Source organism: Pseudonaja textilis, chromosome 2 (assembly GCF_049901715.1).
Source record: "Pseudonaja textilis isolate UNSWEBS1 chromosome 2, rPseTex1.2, whole genome shotgun sequence".
NCBI lineage: Eukaryota > Metazoa > Chordata > Lepidosauria > Squamata > Elapidae > Pseudonaja > Pseudonaja textilis.
In genome coordinates, this window is record NC_141991.1 from 84,532,478 (window position 1) to 84,553,431 (window position 20,954).

General features: G+C 38.3%; 1 protein-coding gene and 1 long non-coding RNA gene across 4 annotated transcripts in view; one reads left to right on the forward strand and one right to left on the reverse strand.

The window, feature by feature from the left end:
• The window catches only part of DPYSL3 (dihydropyrimidinase like 3), a 70,057-nt gene extending 58,170 nt beyond the window's left edge, over positions 1-11,887 (reverse strand). The window contains exon 1 of the mRNA XM_087924499.1: positions 11,537-11,887. Coding sequence (XP_087780625.1) covers positions 11,537-11,887 — 351 coding nt within the window. The remainder of the gene's footprint in view (positions 1-11,536) is intronic.
• LOC148126941 (uncharacterized) lies at positions 11,827-20,679 on the forward strand. Of its 3 annotated transcripts, none has more exons than XR_015741751.1 (4): positions 11,827-11,920; positions 12,530-12,614; positions 15,303-15,407; positions 20,325-20,679. It is a non-coding gene; the product is annotated as an uncharacterized LOC148126941 (long non-coding RNA). The 3 variants fall into 3 exon arrangements; XR_015741750.1 differs by lacking the exon at positions 12,530-12,614 and adding an exon at positions 14,454-14,527 and having other exon boundaries at positions 11,828-11,920; XR_015741752.1 differs by lacking the exon at positions 12,530-12,614 and having other exon boundaries at positions 11,830-11,920.
• Positions 20,680-20,954: the final 275 nt, after the last annotated feature.

A 20,954-nucleotide genomic window follows, 5' to 3' on the forward strand; every position in this document is an offset into this window, starting at 1 on the left:
CTATAATAGACAACATTTCCAGTACGTCGCGCTTCCCTTTGGTCTGTCCTCCGCTCCCAGGGTGTTCACGAAGGTTTTGGCGGCCCTTGCCGCTCACCTGCGTTCCTTCCCCGTCCGACTCCACTGTTATCTGGACGATATCCTCATCCTCTCATCTTCTAGAGCTCTCGCCCTAAGAGATACCAAACTCACCCTTAATACCCTGCAAAACCACGGGTTCATTATCAACTGGAGGAAAAGTCACCTTTTCCCCTCTACCCAACTTACTCACCTGGGGGCAGTGATTGACACCAACCGGGAACTAGTTTTCCTGTCCCCAGACAGGTGGCTTAGCATCCAACAATCAATTAATGAGGTCAGGAGGGCAAGAACAGTTTCTCTCTTAGAATTGTCTAAGTTGCTGGGGAAGCTTATTTCATGCATATCTATCATTCCCTGGGCCCGTTTCCATTCCTCCGAGAGTTCTTACGTCCCTCCTTTGGTGGACCAGGCCGGCCATAAACAAGGGTCATTACTTCAAAGAGCCTGACAGGCTATCCGTCACCACGGACGTGAGCCTACTCGGTTGGGGAGCTCACGTCCTCTCCATATCGTCACAGGGCAAATGGTCACCAACAGAGCAACTCTGCTCCATAAACTGGCTGGAGCTTCACGCTGTTCTCCTGGCGCTTCGCAGCTTCCTACCCCAGGTACGCGGTCGTGATATCCTGGTCCTCACGGACAACATCACCGCAAAGGCCCACATCAACAGACAGGGGGGCACTCAGTCAGCAAGTCTCATGAGAGAAGCCAAGCGCCTTTGCAGGTGGGCGGAATCAAATCTGGCCTCCATCAGGGCAGATCATATATCAGGGGCCCTAAACATTCAAGCGGACTGGCTCAGCAGAGCCACTCTAGACCAAGCGGAATGGCGCCTCCACCCTTCTCTGTTCAGGGAAGCAGCCTCCATCTTCGGGCCCCCCTTGGTGGATCTCTTCGCTTCCCCTCTGAACGCCCAACTACCGAGGTTCATTTCAAGATACCCCTCTCCCGGGGCAGAGAACCACAATGCCCTCCGTTGCCCTTGGCCCCCAGGGCTCCTTTATGCATTTCCCCCCCCCCATCCATCATTCCCAGGGTGATCCACAAGTTGATCCTGGAGCAGGCAGAGATCCTTCTAGTAGCTCCCTATTGGCCCAGACGTCCTATTGGACCTCCGCAACCTCTCGGTGGCCCCTCCCTGGAGGATCCCCCCAGACAGGATCTCCCTGTCTCAGGGCCCTCTACTTCATCCCAAACCCCAATGGCTCCAGTTAGCCGTTTGGAGGTTGAGCGGAGCCACCTAAGGGCTCAGGGAATTTCTAACCAGGCTATAGACACCATCCTGGCAGCCAGACGATCCTCGACCAACCGCATATACAATGCCACATGGGCTGCTTTTCGTTCTTGGGCCCTCAAACTTCGAATTAATCCTCTTTCTCCTTCCATACCCCAAATCCTTGATTTCCTCCAGGTGGGTCTCGACAAGGGTCTTTCTACCAATACCCTAAGACGCCAGGTTGCTGCCCTCGCAACTGTTGTTCCCTCAGACACCGGGGGCTCCATCTCCCATCACCCCCTTGTCAAGACCTTTCTTAGGGGAGCTTCCAACCTCCGCCCCCCAACCATACACCGTTTTCCGACCTGGGACCTCAACAAGGTTCTGGTCGCCCTTACCAAGCCCCCCTTTGAACCCATAAGGGAGATCCCCTTACAGCTCCTCACCTTCAAGACCGTCTTTCTCGTGGCCATCACATCCGCCCGTCGGATCTCGGAGTTGGCGGCCCTTTCTATTAGGCAGGATCTTTGTACTTTTCACCCTGACAGAGTTGTCCTCCGTCCCGACCCCACCTTCCTCCCTAAAGTAAACTCGGCATTTCACAGAAATCAGGAGCTCATACTTCCTGATTTCTGCCCCAATCCCTCTAACGAGAAGGGGAGACAGTGGCACTTCCTTGATGTAAGACGCGTTTTGAGGCTGTATATCACACGCACCCAGCCCTTTCGCAAGTCAGAGGCCTTATTTGTGTCCTTCCAACCTGCTTCTCTTGGTCACAAGGTGACGTCCTCAACTGTGGGCCGCTGGATTAGGGCCGCTATCGCCAAATCCTACCAGGCTCAGTCCCTTCCCGCTCCAATGGGCATCACCGCCCATTCCACCAGAAGTGCGGCTACTTCTGCCGCATGGGCCACGCAAGCCTCGATACTTGACATCTGTAGGGCTGCCACCTGGGCATCCCCCTCTCCCTTCATCAAGCACTATAAGATTGATATATTTGCATCCGCTGAGGCTTCCTTTGGCAGGCGTGTCCTTCAGCGTGTTATCGAAGTTCCAGAAGAGGTTCCACCCCAGACGGGAACCCACCCGCAGGGCTAGCCAAGCTTTGGTATGTCCCAACCTGGACGCTCGTAGCAGCTCCATGGAAAAGGGGCGTTGGTTCTTACCTGATACGCTTCTTTTCGTGGAGCTGCGGAGAGCGTCCAGCCCCACCCATTAATCCGTCTGGTGTGGGACCTCGCCGTTCAGCCAAGCACATTAACGTTCTTTAGTTAGCATGAGTACAGGGCCTTCCTTCTCGTCTTCGCAAAACTGGGGACGCCGGAGGACCACGTGATGGTGAGAGGCGTTCCTCAATTTCAAGCTCAGCCTGTAGGAGCCGAGACTGAAGCACCTCCCAACCTGGACGCTCTCCGCAGCTCCACGAAAAGAAGCGTATCAGGTAAGAACCAACGCCCCTTCTCAACTAACTGTTAGTCTATTTGGAGGTTAAATAAGGGTTCATGGAATTCAAGGAAAGTTGGACTTAGTCAGCTTGCAGCTACATAGGGATTCTAGTCTAAGTTTTATTCTCCTGCCCATGTGCCAACAATAAGTCTTCCAAGTCTCAGGTGTGGCCATATAATCAATCTTCACTTGTGTGGTCTCTGGCCCCTCCGTCCTCACCAAAGAGGGTTTGCAAAATGTGTGAGAAACCAACTCTCTTTTCTGCCTAGGCAATGAACTGAGTCCAGCCCAGGCAACATACAAGGGTGGAGGATTTTGTTTATTCAGGCATGGTAAGGTAATGCAGTAGGTGATTTCTATGAAAGCCTCTCTTTTGTGACACTCTAGATCCATATTCTGAAAAAGTCTGAAGAAGCCCTGATGAAATAGCATAGCAGGATTTGAGGGGGAATACGAAATTTTGCATAGGTGTTTCTATCCACTTATTGTAACAAATTTAATAAAAATAAGTAGATTTGTAGCAAAGTCATCCAATTCTTGATGGAAATCTAAAACTATTCATAATCAAAAACAAAATCTTAGTCTAATTGGAAATACCTTAACAATGTATTTATTAAAATATCTACATGCAAACATTCCCTTCCTTTCTGATTGGAGTGATCAGTATAGCTACAACTTCAAAATCCTTCAACAAGTATAAAGTGCCTTATTACTAATTATGATAGGCAGAAGATAAACAATCTCCCTATAAATGTTTAATTCCTAGTTTTAATCCCATTCCCTTTGCTCTGTCATGAGTAGCGGCTTCAAATTGTAAACACAAACTCTTGGACAAAAGGGCGCAAGGAATAATCTGATAAAGAAAAGGAACACATCTGAAAGTCTATGTTTAAGAAAATTCACTTGTACAGGCAAAATGAGATTATGCTGCATGTCTTCACATAAACCTCCTGGTATGCACAGAATGACCTTGCTTTCATTGAATGTTTGCTTCATTGTCTCTGGGTATATACAGCAAAAACAAAAAATGTCAGAGAATGATAAATCATTGGTAAAGTTCCTTAACATATAAACAAACTAAAATTTTGAAATATGATCATGTAGCCTTAGAGACAACCTTGATAATAAGACATTTGGGGTGTTTGGTCATAAATAAAATTGATTTTGTCAGAAAAATATAATTTTTCTCTTCATATTTTGGCCTTTAGAATTATAATTTTTTGCTTTCACATTACAATTTATATAGTACATGGAAATAGTATATGCTTTTAAAACTCTAAAACTATGTCAAGAGAAGTATAGAAGATGAGTCATGGAAACAGGACTGAAATGTTTTGCTCTTATCCAATTAAAAATAGGGAAGTGTTTAAATATTGTTTAAAAATCCCTTATCTAATAACTTTAATAGGTACCATTTAGTATTGATTGCCAAATTGTTAGATTTGGGTCAGCAAATCTTAATCAGTAAAGGTCTCTTCTGAATCCATCTGTTTGTCCAACAAGTATCTCATAAGCAGTGAGTACTCAATCCCTATTGTGGTTAGCTGGCAGCAGGTGCAGATGGCTGAGGAGAGTGATGACTCTGATGAGGGGCAGGATCACTCAGGGAGTGGACTGCTGCCTTCAGAGTCCAATCCCTATAGATAATGCCTAGATTTCTAGACTCACCTCTATTATTAAACCATAACAAAACAAATAGCTAATCCAAGAATGAAAATTAGCATCCCTATCTTGATTTGGTCAAAGACAGATAAATGCAGCATCTATTTCTAAAAGAGTGGAATTGTTCTGATGCTTAGAATCAAACAGAAAATTTAGTAATTCTACAAAAATTTCCATCAAAACACCATATTTCCAAGGAACTTAATCCAGGATAATATACTTAACTTCCTCTGTTTCATACATGATAATCTTATTTCCCCAAAGACCACGTTGATAACACACTTCAATGTTTTAAAATTTAACATAAGAATTCCTCACATTCCCTCAAAAAGAGAAACAAAAATAATGACTCCTCAGCTATCTATTTTTTCTTTGCTAGTATATAAACAAAATAAAGAGCACTTTCATAATTGAGCAATTCTGAAATGTTATCTGTTTAATACAAGCCATTTTATGATTACATTTACCTAGATTGATGCTATCTTAAAAGCCTTTTTTTTTTTTTTTTGCTTTTCAAGCTGCTTTCTATTAATCTCCCTAAATCGTATTTACTACCATTATATTGAACAGAAAAACTTCGTGAAGGATATTTTACAAAGTGTGCCCACAGTAAAAAGTAGGCTTGTTTGTCTATATACAAAATCTCATAGTACCTATGAAATGGCCAATTAGAAAGTTGTATCATCTTCCATCACCATCACAAGGTTAGGAAAGTAAAGACTGGAGAATGTAAGGAAATCTGGGATGTGTGTGAGGGGATGATATGTATATATGTATGTATATGTGTCTGTTTCTGTGTGTGATCTTAAACAAGACAGAAAGTAAAAAAATGGCTTCATGTTTAATGACTCTGTCTCCTCTTTTGTCCACACCTCAGAATCATAGGAGTTATTATGATTCTATTTCATTCATTTTTCTAGAAGATCTAGTTGCAGCAATCACATTATCTATTTTATCTTAATGTTTACAATATCTTAAAATTCCTAAAAATAAAAAAGTTGAGAATATTACTGATAAAATATGGTATCTTCTACTTATTAAAAAAAAAGAAACCCAGTCTATAAATAATACAATTTTACTAACAGTTTTAAGCCTTCAATTTAATTACCTTCAATATAATCAGACTAAGACCAAAGCTGCTCTTCCTCACTCCATGGGCATTCTTAGTATAAGAAATTACATATATTATTCTTCCCATAAATTAAGAACCCTAGGTTTTAGACATTTTCATTTCTTGATAAATCACTCCAGTCATAATGCTAACATTGAACATGCTAATGCTAAAATCCACGTATATCTTTTAGATTTTTTGTTTCTGATAGATATGCTTCATATTGGTGTCTGTGCAAATCAATCATCTCTATTTGAACATTAAAGCAGTCACATCCTTTGCAAGGGTTGCCAATGCCAATGCTATCTCCCACTATCTGTACTTGTGTGCATGGAACTTGCTGAATCTTAAAAAAGGATAAGGCTGCTTTCACAATCCAAGGTTAAGTGTTACAATGCACTAATACACTTTGGGGAACATCTCTTTCAAACACTTTGCACAGCCCTACTGTAAATTACTCAAGGCTCTGCAAATAAAATTATTTCTTGTAATTTTAATTTAGTCTGTATTATCAGTAATAGACATGTAAAATTCAAACATAAAGAAAAATGACAAATTACATATTTGGATGACTAATGAATAATTTAAGTGTAGCAAATTACAACTGATACTGTACTTGCAAAAGAATGGATTTATAAAGTAACTCTCATTTTAATGAAAGCTATACTTAGCAACCATTGTGTTTTGCTGACAAAGATAATTTGTCTCTACAAATTGGATCATTCCTATGCTTAATACTACAAAAAGTAATTTGCAACTGTAATAAACCTATTTTGTAGCATAAAAACAGCTGTCACGGGAGGAAAAACATTGTGCAGAGGAATTAGAAAAGGCCAAAAACAGATGTGGAAGAATAAATATTTCTCTGATTTGTTTTTGAAATAACTAGAGAGGCAACACTCAATGTAATAATGCCAGTTTTGTCTTACGTTTTCCAATATTTACTAACATTCTAGTTACTATTCCAATTTCTAACAGTTACCCATTTAGATTAATAAGTCAGAATTATCGCTTAATATGAAAAAAGCAAATATCTTTTGCATAATGCTCAATTCACTCGTCTTTGATTGTAGGAATGTTTAAATAAACTAAAGAACATCTGTTTGTGATATTTCTGTGTTTTGTATGAATTATGATTCCCAGATTTTTTGTATTAATACAACTGAATATGAAATATTCAGGACAAAACTAAGAGAGCTCTGCTTATAGTACAATCCAGTATTAATTCAATTATAACACCATTTCTATCAGGAAAGTATATTTAGAACTGCTTTAAATACTGTATTTATTTTGACCAATACATCAATTAAGCCATGAATTACTAATAATTCCAAGTATTTATTTATTGGATTTCGACCACTTCTTCTGGATAGAATTGTTATGCAATAAATGAAATATACAAATATATTACATAAAAACTATAATATAATTTAAAAGTTTATATAAAAGTTTAAATGAAAACAATTAATCTCGTTAGAACTAAATTTTGCTTCTGAGTCCAACTCTTGTATGAAACAAATCCTGTTCCTTACTGTGAAATATATTAACATAACAAATGTTTGTTAATTTTTTTATTTGTGCAAAAAAGCTAATTATCTATATTCTGGTATCATTATTGGTATTGATTATTTTATCATTTCTGATTCCTTGATATATGATGAAACATTTCACTACTACTATCAGCTTATGCTTACAAGAATTGTCTCATTAGTGATGGTATCTAGCCTTGTTATCCTCCTGGCCTCTTTATTGATTTCCTTTAATTTTTATGGATCAGAGTGTTCTCCAAGATTCTTGACTTCATATTATGTATCCAAAGTAGTTAAAGTTAGCTTTATTATTATTGCTTTCAACAAATGAATCATCTTGAATCATCTTGAATTGATTCTTTATTCTTTTTGAGATCTAAGGTGTTCCAAAAATTTTCTCCAATCCCATCATACAAAGGGATCATTATTTTAATTCAGTATTTCTCTCCTAATTTTAGAGCTATATATTGTGACCAAGAAAAACAATGAAATTGCATGTACACAGCTTTACTATAAATGTGTCTATATATTAATACTTTATCTAGAACAGTCAGAAATTATTTTTCGAGTATAAAACATATATTTCATAAGTTACCATTTCTATGATTTCTTGAATCTAGGAAGATAAATAATTATGTTATTACTTTGACAATACCTTTGCTTATTTGCAGTGATTTGGCATTGCATGTTGACGTATTACTTTTCTTTTTTTAATATTGAGGAAAGACTGACTAACTTCCAACAGAAGATTTCTTAAATCTTCCTTGTTTTCAGCCATCATAGTGGTAATATCAACATATCCAAGACTACTGCTATTTCTTCCCACAACTTCTGATTTCAATTTCTATTTCTTCTGATCATTTCTCATCATATAGTCTGCATGTAACATAATAAAGAGGGTGGCAGTACAACTGTGATGTTCTCTTTTCCAGATTTTGAACCCCTGCATAAGCTCCATATTCTGTTTTAATTGTTGTTGCTAAGTCATGAAATAGCTTCTTTGGGTAGATAAGGCAATTCAAGGTATTTTAAAGAGCTATCCACAATATCTCTTGATTTACAAAGTCAAATGTTTAATATAAGCAATAAAGCACAAATAGACATATTTTTGGAACTCTCATGCCCTCTCCATTACCTATCACATGTTAGCAATGGAAACTCATGTGCCTCCCAAGCTTATCCTCTGGTGGTTTTATTTCCTATGTACAAATGAAGTCTAGACTGCAAAATCTTGCTTTGGGAAGGTTTAATCTTTTCCAGTCCCTTGACCACTGCTGTTTACAAATCACATATATCACTCTAAATGCATAATCTGATAAAAAATTAAATAGTTCATCAACTCCTCCAGCTTTGTTAGCAGTGTTTTTATAATGCCATTATAACACCACATGTCTGACTCTGGTTCAGTGATCAAACTTGAGGCAATTTTTTTCTTGTTTGTTCTTGTTTCAGTTTTTTTCAGTGTTATCATCAGGTAGCTATTTTTTTTTACATTCCAGGATATATCTTTAATCATGGCGAAATTGCAGTCCAAATTTTTCAGGTATTCATTTATTCATTCAATATATTAATTTTCCCATGTAATCACATGGAGTAATACTGAGATTACAACTAGTCTGTATGATAAGTTTTAATTTTACAGTAAGTTTACAATTTGAACCACAATGAATCTTGGCTTTGTTGAATGAACAGAGAGCTTCTCCATCTTTATAAGAGTATGTAAGAATACATATGTTACATATCACTGTAGCATACTATATTCATGATTATCTTTGGAAAGTTACCAGAAACTTCAACTTATTTAGCAGAGAAGCAATTAAAAAGGCCAAACACAATACAATAATATCTTCCATTTATTGAAGAACTGCCATAGTGGCTGGCAGTTTGTTTTCAAGCACAATTCAAAATGTTAGTGTTATCAAATATTAAATCAAAAGGAGACAATCTGGTTTCCACCAAATATTTGGAAGTAAGAGTGGCATGGAGTAAAAAAAAAAGGTGCTGAAACTAGAACAGATGCTGACTCAAGTCCTAGCTCCAATAAAGAAACTCTCTTGGTGACTTCTGACAAGTCAACCCCCCAAATTACCTCATGAGATATATGTGACAGATACTTATCATTTTTGCATCCCGGCACAACTCTTTTTAGTTCTATATGTGCCTTCCTGAGCTCCATATAAAAGAGTTATGATTTTTAAATCAAATAGTTTTCCCATAATACTGTAATTACATTTTTTCTGTGATGAAATGATACAATACTTACATTCAATTTAAATAAATTAAAGGTTAATTGGATATTTCCAAGTAGGGAAAGCAGATAGAAAAGTATGCACCTATAGCTGAAATTAAGAGAGGCAGTTGACAAAATAAGGGAAAAAAAGCAGATAATCTACAAACACATACACACATAAATAAAACAAACAGACAATCCCATTGGTAGCCTTTGTGATAATTATTCTGCTATGAAGCACTCAGGATTTTTCCCTGACTCACTTCTAAACAGAAGCAACTTATATACTACTGGTCATCCTTTTTTTTTGTTAAAGTATTGATTGTTCATAATCAACTGGTTCTCTAAGTAAGTAAGATACAGAATCTAATACCCTACCTCCATGTAAAGTATAGTATAGCACTGATAAAAGAATCTACCAAAAGAGATAACCTCAATATCAAAACTGTGGAAATGGTGGCTGTTTTAAAGTTTTAAAAAGATATTCATCTCCAAATTAAAACTGTGCCATTTCTGTCTAAATACTGTAGATCTAATTTTACTATACTGTCCCTAAGCAATTTCATCCAGTATCTTTCTCTTCCAGCTGGATGATTTTTACTCCTGTTGCAGTGATTTGAGCTCTTATTTCCTGTTTTTTAAACCCACAATCCAGAAACTATTGGAATGTTTTTGATTTTTCACACTAAGATCTGAGAGAAAGTTCCCGACTCAGACGAGAAAATTATTTTTCCAGTCTTTCAGCTTTTGTTTCCTGATGTCAAAAAGGTGAGAAAGAGGAGGGCTTGAGCAAAGGTCATTCAGGGAGACCATAGAGCCTGCTGTTTCTAAGGCCACTGGCCTCTCTATAGTCCACCTGAATAGTATGGCTGTGCATAGCTTGCAATGATTCAGTCTTTGTAATAGTTTTAAGAAATACTTCACTGTTTTCTGACAACCCAAGCTAAAATAGCTATTTTTAAAAAACTGCAAATGCTGATACCCAGCAATACATTTGAGCCACAATCAACATCTGAAAAAGCTATCCGGGTACTCAGTCTGATCTGATCTTATGGTATATTTAAATCAAATCTATTTTAATTACATCAGCCTAAGGTCAAGAGTTCAGATTTGATTTTCAGGCCTGTGATTATAGGAAGCCCATTTTCATTATGGAGAAAAAAAACTGACTTTAAAATAACCAAGCCTGGCCAAGTTTATGCTACTGCCTTCTGGCAGTTAGTTATTTGACCATTCTTGGAAACTGGGCATACAGCTTTTCAGTTAATCACTTGAAAAAACGCTGACACACTTTTCTACACACACTTTGTTACAGGCTGACAGCAAAGGGTGGGGGGGGGGGAGGGAGAGAGAGAGAGACCCTTCTTCTTCTCTTGAAAAGAAACAGAAGAAAGTTAATAGAGCCTCACTTCGGTTATTACTTCTCCCGGTTAATCCCAATCCTACGGTAATAAGCATAAGCCCGGCTAGTATTGAGTAACGGATTTATTCACAAGCCGATGGGGGTGAACAATTGGACCGGGGTCAGATGATCCCGGTACCATTAAAGCCTTGGGCCGCAGGAAAACTTGATTGAAGACGCTGCTCCTTCGCCACAGTTCTCTTGTTTGCTGTTAAAACTCGCAACACGCGAGGGCGAATCGGGGAAACTGCCAGGAGAAAACCCAACCCTGTACCACCACCACCACCACCACCACATTCCTCGAAACGCTAACTTGTACAAAAGATGCCTCAGAGCGTACGCCCCACGCGTAATTAAGTTATTAGGGTTTTTATGCGTCAAGAGGAAAGAATTAAACCTCGGAAAATAGAGCGCCCTGCCCCTGGCTTGTAACCGCCACTAAGCACAGCCCCCGTGGCCACCGCCACAAGTTTGGGGGCAGGCCGGATAAAAGTGCGAGGCCACATCTGATCCCAGCTTCTTGTCTCCCACTCCCACCCCCACCCCCCATCCCCAAACGCTTTGCAGCTTTTCAGGAGGGCGCGTCGTCGTCAAGATGCTTTTTGGGGCGGAGCACGCCAGTCTCTCCGCACTCCTGTCTAGTGTACATCACCCCGGGGAGGGCGGGACTGATTCGCCGGCAAACGGCCCGAGCATCCCCCATGCATCCGGAGCAAGGCGGCGTCTCTCCCCCCCCCCCGGTCTGGTTACCCCCACCCCGCCTTCAGTCACGCTTCCAAAGCCACCCATCCTCCTCCTCCTCCTGCATCCCTCGCCGAGACCTCCGGGGAAGGCTCCCCTCCTCCGCCCCTTCTCTGACCTTGTAATCCTCGTGGCCGAGGTTTTGCAGCCGCTGTTTGCCTGAGGGGGGCCGGATTTCCACGCCGCCGGCCGGGGGCTCCTTCGGGGTTTCCTCCAAAGGAGATTGTTGCTTCTGGGGCTCCTGATCCCGAGATGGGGCGCGGCGGGCTCCCCGCTGCCCCACGCTGAGAGCCCCGAAGTCCAACGTCTTGCTCTCGAAGGCCCCCTCCACGTTGCAGAACATCCCGCCATACTTCTGGCGGGGCACTTGGTCGGCGGTGCCCGGGCGCGCCAGGTAGACGGGCAGATCTTCCTCCCCCGCCGCGGGATCCGGCCGCTCCCGGCCTCTCCGGCCGCTGTAGGAAGCCATGGCCGAGGCCGGCAACTGCGGGAGTCACTGGGGGTAAGTCAAGCCGGCGACTCCGTCTGAGAGGCAGAGAAAGAAGGCGGGAGGGAGAGAGGGAAGGACCGGGGCGCCGCTGCCTCGACTCAGGCGCGGAGTGACTGATGACTGAGAGAGAGAGAGAAAAGGAGCGCCTGCTGGGAGGGAGGGAGGGAGAGAGGGAGGGAGGCGGCGGCGGCCACGAGGACTTTTCACACCAGCGCCGGCGCTGGCCGCAGATTTGGCTGGGGAAAGCTGCGCTCACGCACGCGCTGCGCTGTGCTGGACTGGCGGCGGAGTCTCTTCCCTACGAGAGCCCGGGCGGGATAAGCTTGCTACTTTCGTTTTCCGCCCCTAGCGGATTTCTGACGCCGCCAGAGAGGCCAACTCTCTATCCCATCGTCCCCGGGCCTCCTGGCAACCGTTCGCAGTCCCTCACGTTAGGAGGGTGCCTCCTTGGGCGGGGGAGCAGCTTTTGGCCACAGTGGGGACAGCTCCACGTCAGGAAAGCATGGTCCTTTTGCTGCGTTTTTTTGTTTAACTTATAAACTGGAGAGGGATGTGGAATGAGAAGTAAAATGCCCATTTTTTTAAAAAAAATATTTGCCTGTATGCTTGAATATTTAACAGGAGCTGAATTCCTAGAAGAAACTTTTATTTTCTCTGTCTTACCTGTGTGGTTCATTGAAAAAGTCTACATTAAAAGAATAATCAGGTAAAAAGGTAAAACAGCAAAATTCATACCTAAAATTAAAGGTTTCATCAAGTTGAATTTCTGATGTTTCTTTGGCAGCTCTGTGGAAGTGATTTGTCATTGTCTTCATGATTTTTATTTAACTTTCCAGTCTTCAATAATTATCTTCTGAACATGGGACCACAAGGAATGCCTTAGGTCTAATGAAGGAAGATGATCCTAAAGTCCCAAACAGTTTTCAACTCCCTCCTTTTTTTTACAAACACAGGATGGAATAAATGAATCAAACCTATTCCTGACATCAGCAAACTTCATGGACAAATAAACTTTTTGGGTTATTAATTACTACTTATGTGAGCTTCACATTATGCTGGTTTGGAGTCTAAAATCTAAATCATGATAATAGTTATGTGGTTCATAATAAAGTATGTAGTTATGTGGTTCAAATTTTTAAAAAGATTTATTTATTTATTTACTAAATGGATATAGCTGCCAGTATCACCTAGGTGAACTTGGGCATTGCACACAGTTAAAAAAACAGCCACAAATACAACAACCATAACAAAAAGCATTGCAAACATTAAAAGCATTAAAACCACAAAACATAATTTGTGGATGAGTGCAGTCAGTTTCTTTAATAATATAACCAATTTAACAGATTTCGTATCCATATTACTAGATCCCCAGGCCAGATGGCATAGCCATATTAACAGCAGTTCAAATGAAATCTCTACAAGTATGTCCAAGATGATTAACATTTTAAGGTACAGTCATTCCTAACTGCAAAATGCTTATATTAACACTAATATGTTAGTAGATTCACATTCAAATTAGCATAATCTAAAATAACCTAGATTATTCTAGACCAGGGGTTCCCAAGCATTTCAACTCAACACTTTCATGAAGTTTCAGATTCACAAATGACCTGCCCCAGACATTTATTATATGTTATAATTTAATAAATACTGTTTGAACTAATAGCATTAAGAATCATAAATTAGGAACCACAATGGTAGTCCTATCAATTCTTGTGGATTGAAATTGACTACTTTGGGGAAGCTTGTTCTAAAGCCCAGCAGCAGTTCACTTTCAGTTCTGAAAAGATGACTTGGAGTGCACAGAAAGGTAATTGTATGCCAGGTTTGCCATTGTTTAAAGCAATTGTATTTTCTAATTATTGCACAGTTACCATATGATCCCAGAAAACTATATGGCTGCTTTAAAGAGTGGCACACTGATACTGCATTCAAACTCTCACATACTGCAAAGAATCTTTAGCCCTCAAATCCATAACAGCAGAGCCTTAGACTGTTCTTTATAGAGTAAGTAACTTTCTATAATTTAAAGCCACTACTTGGCAGATTGCCATGAAACATGCTGATGCATAATTTAGGACTGCCATATAGAAATGTAATTACAGAATATGCAATAACAGCAAGATACTTAGCTGGAGTTAGTATGTTAGGGTGTTCTTTTATGCACAAATTTCTCCCTGATTCCTATTTGGAAATGAGGTAAGTGGACTTTATTTTTGTGAGCCAACACTTAATAAAATCGAATGTAGTAGCATACTATTTATTCAAAATATGTAAAGAAATTAGGACAATTCAGAACAAAATAATCCATTTTTTTTTCAAGTCAGTGGAAGAATGTTAAGAGCATGTGCTTCAAACTCTATAGTCTGATTCAATCATGCTCAATATGGTTAGAATAAAATTTTATTTTGTGGCCTACATTTCAAAGATCATCCTGTTACTCAAAGAGTGTTTGAAGTTTTGAAAAGATGTACATAATCTTGCCATATGTTGCTAAAAAGACATATTTCATGCACAGAATTATGGAGTTTATTTTTCCTCTTAGCAAAGATTACTGTCAACTTTGGAGAAATCTGCTGAGAGAAGGTAGCTTCAAGGGAAAATATACTTCGAAGCTGGGTACTGTGCTTTTCCTAATTTTCAATTGTGCTCACTGTTGTATAGAAATAGATTCAGTTTTGACATAAATTGCACTATTAGAAGGGTTTCTATGTGCTTAATATAAACCCTAACCCCTTCAAAAATCAACAAGTTTGGAAATCACAGAGGAAGCTAGGTAGAAAAAGTATCTGAGCACCAAACCAGATGAACATTAGCCATGGTTTTAGTCTGTATTATTTCTTTTTCTGTCTCCTGCCCCATATTTTTATAAACATAATGCAAACTATTTTAATTGGAACAATCTGAGTGGGGAGGGTGCATAGCCTTTGGAACTGGCTCAGTATTTTACAGCTGATTTTTTAAAGAGAAGGGGAGAGGGAGATTTAAGATTGATTTATAGTGCTTTGGGGAAGGAGAAAGAGTTCTCTAGTAAATTAATTCCATGGAGGATGGAACAAAACCAATGATTTGCAAAGCTGTGAAAAGGTTAGAAAATGAAGGAAAGACCTGTCTCTGAATTTAAAGAAAAGTGTCCTATTTGGACCATAACTCGTAGAATATACTACCTCTTTCAATGGTTTCCTAGCCAAACTAGGCACACAAATCACAATAGAAAAGCTATGAGCTATATCATGTGGACAGTATGCAAATGTCACAATAATGAAATTCTATAGTACTACGTAATACAATCATGCAGAATGTGCTTCTACCAAGTAAAGGCACTATTGTTTTCAGGTTTGACATTTTATGTATATTCAAAAACTGGGTTTTAATTGTGTCTATTTCCTGACAGACACGGGAAGAGGAAGGTTACAGAAGGCATGTTCTTGTTCACTTTTTTCTTTTTCCCTATGTAGTACTAGCCTGCAATCTATTCTTCAGTCTCTAGGAGCTAAAGGTAAAGAAATATAATCTTCAGTAGAAAAAAGTGGCCCTGTTACTGCACCTGATGTTATCTATTTTGTTTATTTATTTGTTGGATTTATAACCTGCCTTTCTCTCAGGCACTCAAATGGCATGCCTATTGTTCCTTTCTCCATTTCCCTTATCCCCTCACATCTAACCTGAAAGAAAGAAACTAGCTTAAGGTCATCCAATCTCTGTAGTTGATGGTGGTCTTGGGCCTATGTCAGTCCGAAACCTCAACCGTATCTTATGTGATTGAATATTTTAATATGATAAGTATCTAAAATTCGTGTTTGTAATTTTATCAGAAATATACCTAATAGCAACAGTAAGGGATAGTATATTCATATTGTCAGAAATTCTGTAATTATGTTAACATCTTTCCTATTTAAGTTCTTTTTATGTCAGTGTAAATTTCCACTGTTGTTATGCTGCTTCTTTGATTGTTAATCAGACAGCAAATGCATGTCAATAGTGCAGTTGTCATTGTTAACTAATAATGGTATATGATTTACTGAATTAATGTCACTCTAATTTGTAACTAAAATTCTTAACCATGGATGCTATTAGATAGAACATGATAAAGCTTCAGTGGGTAGGCAGAATAAGGTTTCAAACATACATTTGGATTTAACAGATACTTGGATTGGACACCTTGACTAAATAGTCTATTCAACTCAGGTTTTGCTGTACAGTTCTGTGAATGTTTGACTTTGCGCTTTTATGGAGTCTTCATCTGTGCAGCCAAAAGCTTCCCCATCAATAAATTCAGCAATAAAACTCTCTTAGATTCCCAGACCAAATACTCAGTCTCTGCCTCTTATCAGTTTATTGATTATGTATGAATATCTGCTTACTTGGTCCATACCAGCCGTTAATGTGGTTTTTATTCATCAGACAGTGCCCATATGCAGTAGTTTGTCTGGTTTTCTTTTGAATTCTACTTGCTACTAAAATGCCTGACTCATTTTTATGAGTGAATCCTATTTGCAAAAGAGATTTCTGAACCCATAGTGAAAAAAAAAAACTAGTTATTGGAGGAGTGCTGAAGAAAGCTCACTACAATACAAGATCGCTCATCACCTTGAAGGTATGCACACATACACATTAATTTATGTGACTAAATAAATCATAGTTTTGAATGAGTTTCATTTTTAACTATAAACTCCTTGCCAGCCAACTTCTACTTTTTATGAGTTTTTCAACCTCATTTCTGAAAAACGCTTAAACTAGCAAAAGTTAACATTAGCCTGAAGCATTTACTTTCTGAAAGAAAGAAATAATTTCAGTCTGTCCTGTCATTGGGCCATTAGACTCCCTCTCAATAATGAATCCTTAACATATGCTTCAGGAAGAGTTTGGAACACAAACTCGGCATTCTTACTTTTTGCAGGACACTCAGAGATGTTAAAAGACAGTGTCATGCATCACTTCAGTTTTGACTGGGTTGTTCAGCCTCATCTGCTGATCAAGAACACACTTCTGTAGACAGAAAGAAGGTATCATTATATTGGATATGGAGAGGAATTAAGTAATGAATATTCAGACTTAGCCATGATAAAGAAGACAAAGAGCAGCATTTTAATTGAACAGACATGCTAAAGTTCCTAATGGCATTATTTCAATGCTACATTATTTATTTACACTGCTGAGTAATGATAACTCTCCAATTGACTGTACAATAATTATTCCTGGCATACTAATAACATCCAAGCTATATTACTCATTAGTGTATGATTCAGTTGAGAGAAGCAAATATTTTTCAAAATTAGCCTCATTGTCAAATGGCTGAAAAGTTGAGGTTGTTATAGAATAATGCAAGAATGGGAAGCTGATAGACTAATAGTTAACCAACTAAATAAAAATGGTGTCTTAACATTCCCATATTAATTAGAACTTTTAATAGGAATAATAAATTATTACTTTTAAAATTGATTAATCTTATAACTAGTGATACTGAAAATGGAAATGAAAGGGTTAGTAATGTAAAATTATAATAATAAGCAGAAGAAACAGTACATCATATATTGATCTTGTACAAGAAAATTTCCCAAATGTATTATAAACAGTGAGGTAATAGTCACCAAAACAATTCACTGAAAGGCCAGTAACAATTACCATATGCCAGTAATTTAAAAATTGGTTGAAACAGAGTTGAAAAAGTAATTGACAAGCAGCAGGTTACAATATTGTGGGATTTCGGTATATAAACTGATGAAGACTTGGCTCATAAAATGCCAGATTTAACTGGTTGAAAAGAAGAAAGCATGGATAATTGATGTAACAATAGCAGAAGGTAGTAGAATAAAAGACAAAGAATTGAAGAAGATCACAAAGTACCGAAATCTGAAAAATGAAAGATTGTGGCATAATCTAGTCATGGTAGTCCCAGTGGTTGTTAACATGTAGAGTGCCATAGCAAAAACTTTTGGAGGGCACTTAGAAAATATGGCTGTTGATAACCTTTCTATCTGTCAATTACAAAAGACTGCTTGGATCCACACATAACCCTATGTTGCTACATTATGACATCCCAGGTTGTTGGGAAAAACTTGGTGTATATGAAGGACAATACCAGCTAAAGATCTGGCAGCTGTAATTTCACATTTTTATATAAATAATACTCATAATAAATTATAAACAGACATATACAGTATATCATTTTTTAGCCATGTAGGATTAACATTTACAACAGAACTAGAAAATGCAACTGTATTTACTTAGTTCCATTGAAGTCAGTTTACTTAATGGTGAATGAAATACATAGCATTGCTCTCAATTTACATAGCACATAGAACCTGTGCTACCTGTAACATACACATATCTGGAGTAACAATAAGTTGGAAGAAACCAACAACAAATAAAATTGCCCTACATGGATATAATGGAAGGGTTGGCAGGGGTTGAAAATCATATGGTCGGATCATACAGCTTTATTTCTTGTTCTCGTTTCTTTAACTTCTTGTGGCTGTCCTTTAAACTTGCTCCAGCTACTTAAAGGCCTGCTTAACTGTTGTGCTGGGTATTGCATACTGTATTCTAGATGTGGTCCAACCAATTCAGAACCGAGAAGAATGATGGGTTTTCTTCATCTTGATATAACAGTTCTGTTAATACAACCTAGGATTGACTTGCTTTTTTTGCAGCTCAATATTGGCTTGTATCCAACCAGTGATCCAACAAGAACACAGACTTTTCCAGATGTGCAGCTGCCCAATATAGTTACCCTTGCCCCCCCCCCCAAATATATTCATGCCTTTGATTTTTTTTTTCCTTACAGATTTGTTTGTACTGAGAGAGGATATCCAGTGGTATCTACTGTAGCTTGGTATTGTTTAAACCACCTGGCAGCGATTTTCAGAGTTTCAGACAGAAGTTATTGCCGGGGGAAAAAGAAGTCTTTTTGCAACTTTTTGAAATAATATTTTGTGCCTTTGCACAATAGGATTTTCCCAACAGAAACTAACTATGATAATTACTTTGTTAGCAATTAAAAAATAAACAACAGCCCCTCATTTTTGTGTTAATCACAGAAATTAAGTTACTAATAACAATGTCCTGCTACCTTAATTGCAGATTATCTCCCTGCCAAGATAGAATAAATGTCACAAAATATTTTCTATTGTTTAGTTTAATTTCATTATCTTCCCCAAACATTTGGTTGGATGACTCATTCAAACACGTGCTATCAAACACCTTTTTATTTTTAGTGTGCCTCTTTTTCCAAGCTCTCCGTGGAAAGAAAACTAGGTGATAAGAATTGAATGAACAATGAGAGGAAGTGGAAACACTGCAATCATCACCGTTCATTCATTAAGCTTTCCTAACAATTGATGCATCTAATGGAGTCCAGTCTTCTGCAACATTAAGCAGTTAGAAAAGACTTTAATCGTCTCTCTGCCTGTATATCTATCTACTATCTATATCTCTATATCTCCATCAGAAACACTTAGAAAAATGCTTACTCAGATTTTGATGAAATTCAAAATGGAGTTTGCTAGTAATACCAAAGTAGTTATTTTCAACTGTCTGTGATTAAGTGAAATTAAATTTTATTTAATAGATTGCTATTTCAGTTCTCAACTTAGCCTTAGCATTTTTTCTCCTCATTCTCCTTTTATTTCATATAGATTAGATGATGTACATGAATAAAATACTTTATATTTCATCTAACATATGATATGGAAGACCTAATTTAGTGTAGTGATTAAGGCACCTGGCTAGAAACTAGAAGACTGATTTCTAGTCCCACCTGGAACTAGAAGTGGAAATCACTCTTTGAACTTGTAGCCTATTCAACTTTATTAATTTAAATTAATTTATCCCATTATATGGTATCTTGTCCATTGTATGAATGCTTGCTATGAATATCAAGTAATGCACTACCAATAAAGACCACCTTCTTTATACAGTGTTGATATGTATTATTTACTTCAAAGTATGGTAGGTTAGCCCTGTAATATTTGGAAGTCCTGCTTCACATTCTACAGCCCTAGAATTTGCCCTGAAATTTTTCAACACTGCTTGTTTATTTTGTTTGTTTATTTTATGCTTACACCTAAGTTGTTTTGCAGAGGAGACTTTCTTTGCTCATAGCTGAGCAAAGATTTGAGATTTGACCTTACTCCAATATTTTGACCACTATATTCTTTCACTATGCTTCACTCCATTACAATTCTGTAAAATGAACATCTTTTATCATTTTCATCAGTCTTTCTCAACCTTGGCAACTTTAAGGATTCTATGCTGCCTGAAGAATTCTGGGAGTTGAAGTCCACACATCTTAAAAGTTGCCAAAATTGAGAAATGCTATTCTAAAATAATATAAATAGTTAATAAAGCATTTCTCCATCCTTGAGGAGAAATGAGCCAAAACTAAAACCCTTTCCCTATCCCTTTTCTTTTACAGAAGACATTGAAGAAAACTATTTCTGCACACCGCTTATTCCTCTCAAACCAAGAAAATAAACTCCTCAGGGAATAAGTCTTTTCCTTGCAACTATATTGATGAGAAATGATATTAAAATGGCTTTCTGGTAGACTTGAAAACCACATGTTTCTGTAATTATACACAAAATGTTTATAATGAGGGACTAACTAAATTGGCAAAACCGATAATGTAGTTAATTGCCCAGATAATCCATTGAAAATGTAATAAAGGAAACCACGACAGGAAATATTTCAGTTACATTTGTCTTCTAGAACATAGTTCTGGCAAAGTGAAGCTCTCTATGATTCTTAATAAAGATAAATGTTAAAAATAACGTATGAAAGTAAGCAAATTCCCTTGACATTGCTGTATGCTTGCGATGCTGCAGCTTATCGCTTAAACTAGTCTGAAAACACTCAAGAATTATCTTAGAGTGAGATTTCTTAAATATCAAAAATCCATTTTTTCAAGAGGATGTTATTCTGAAAGTTTAGTTGCTCCTGCTATTTGCACCAAAAGTAGGATTCTATTAATCCTTAGAGTAGGACACAAAATGCCCTTCTGGCCATTTTCCTGCCTAGCTTCCCTGGATATATCTTTATGGAATCT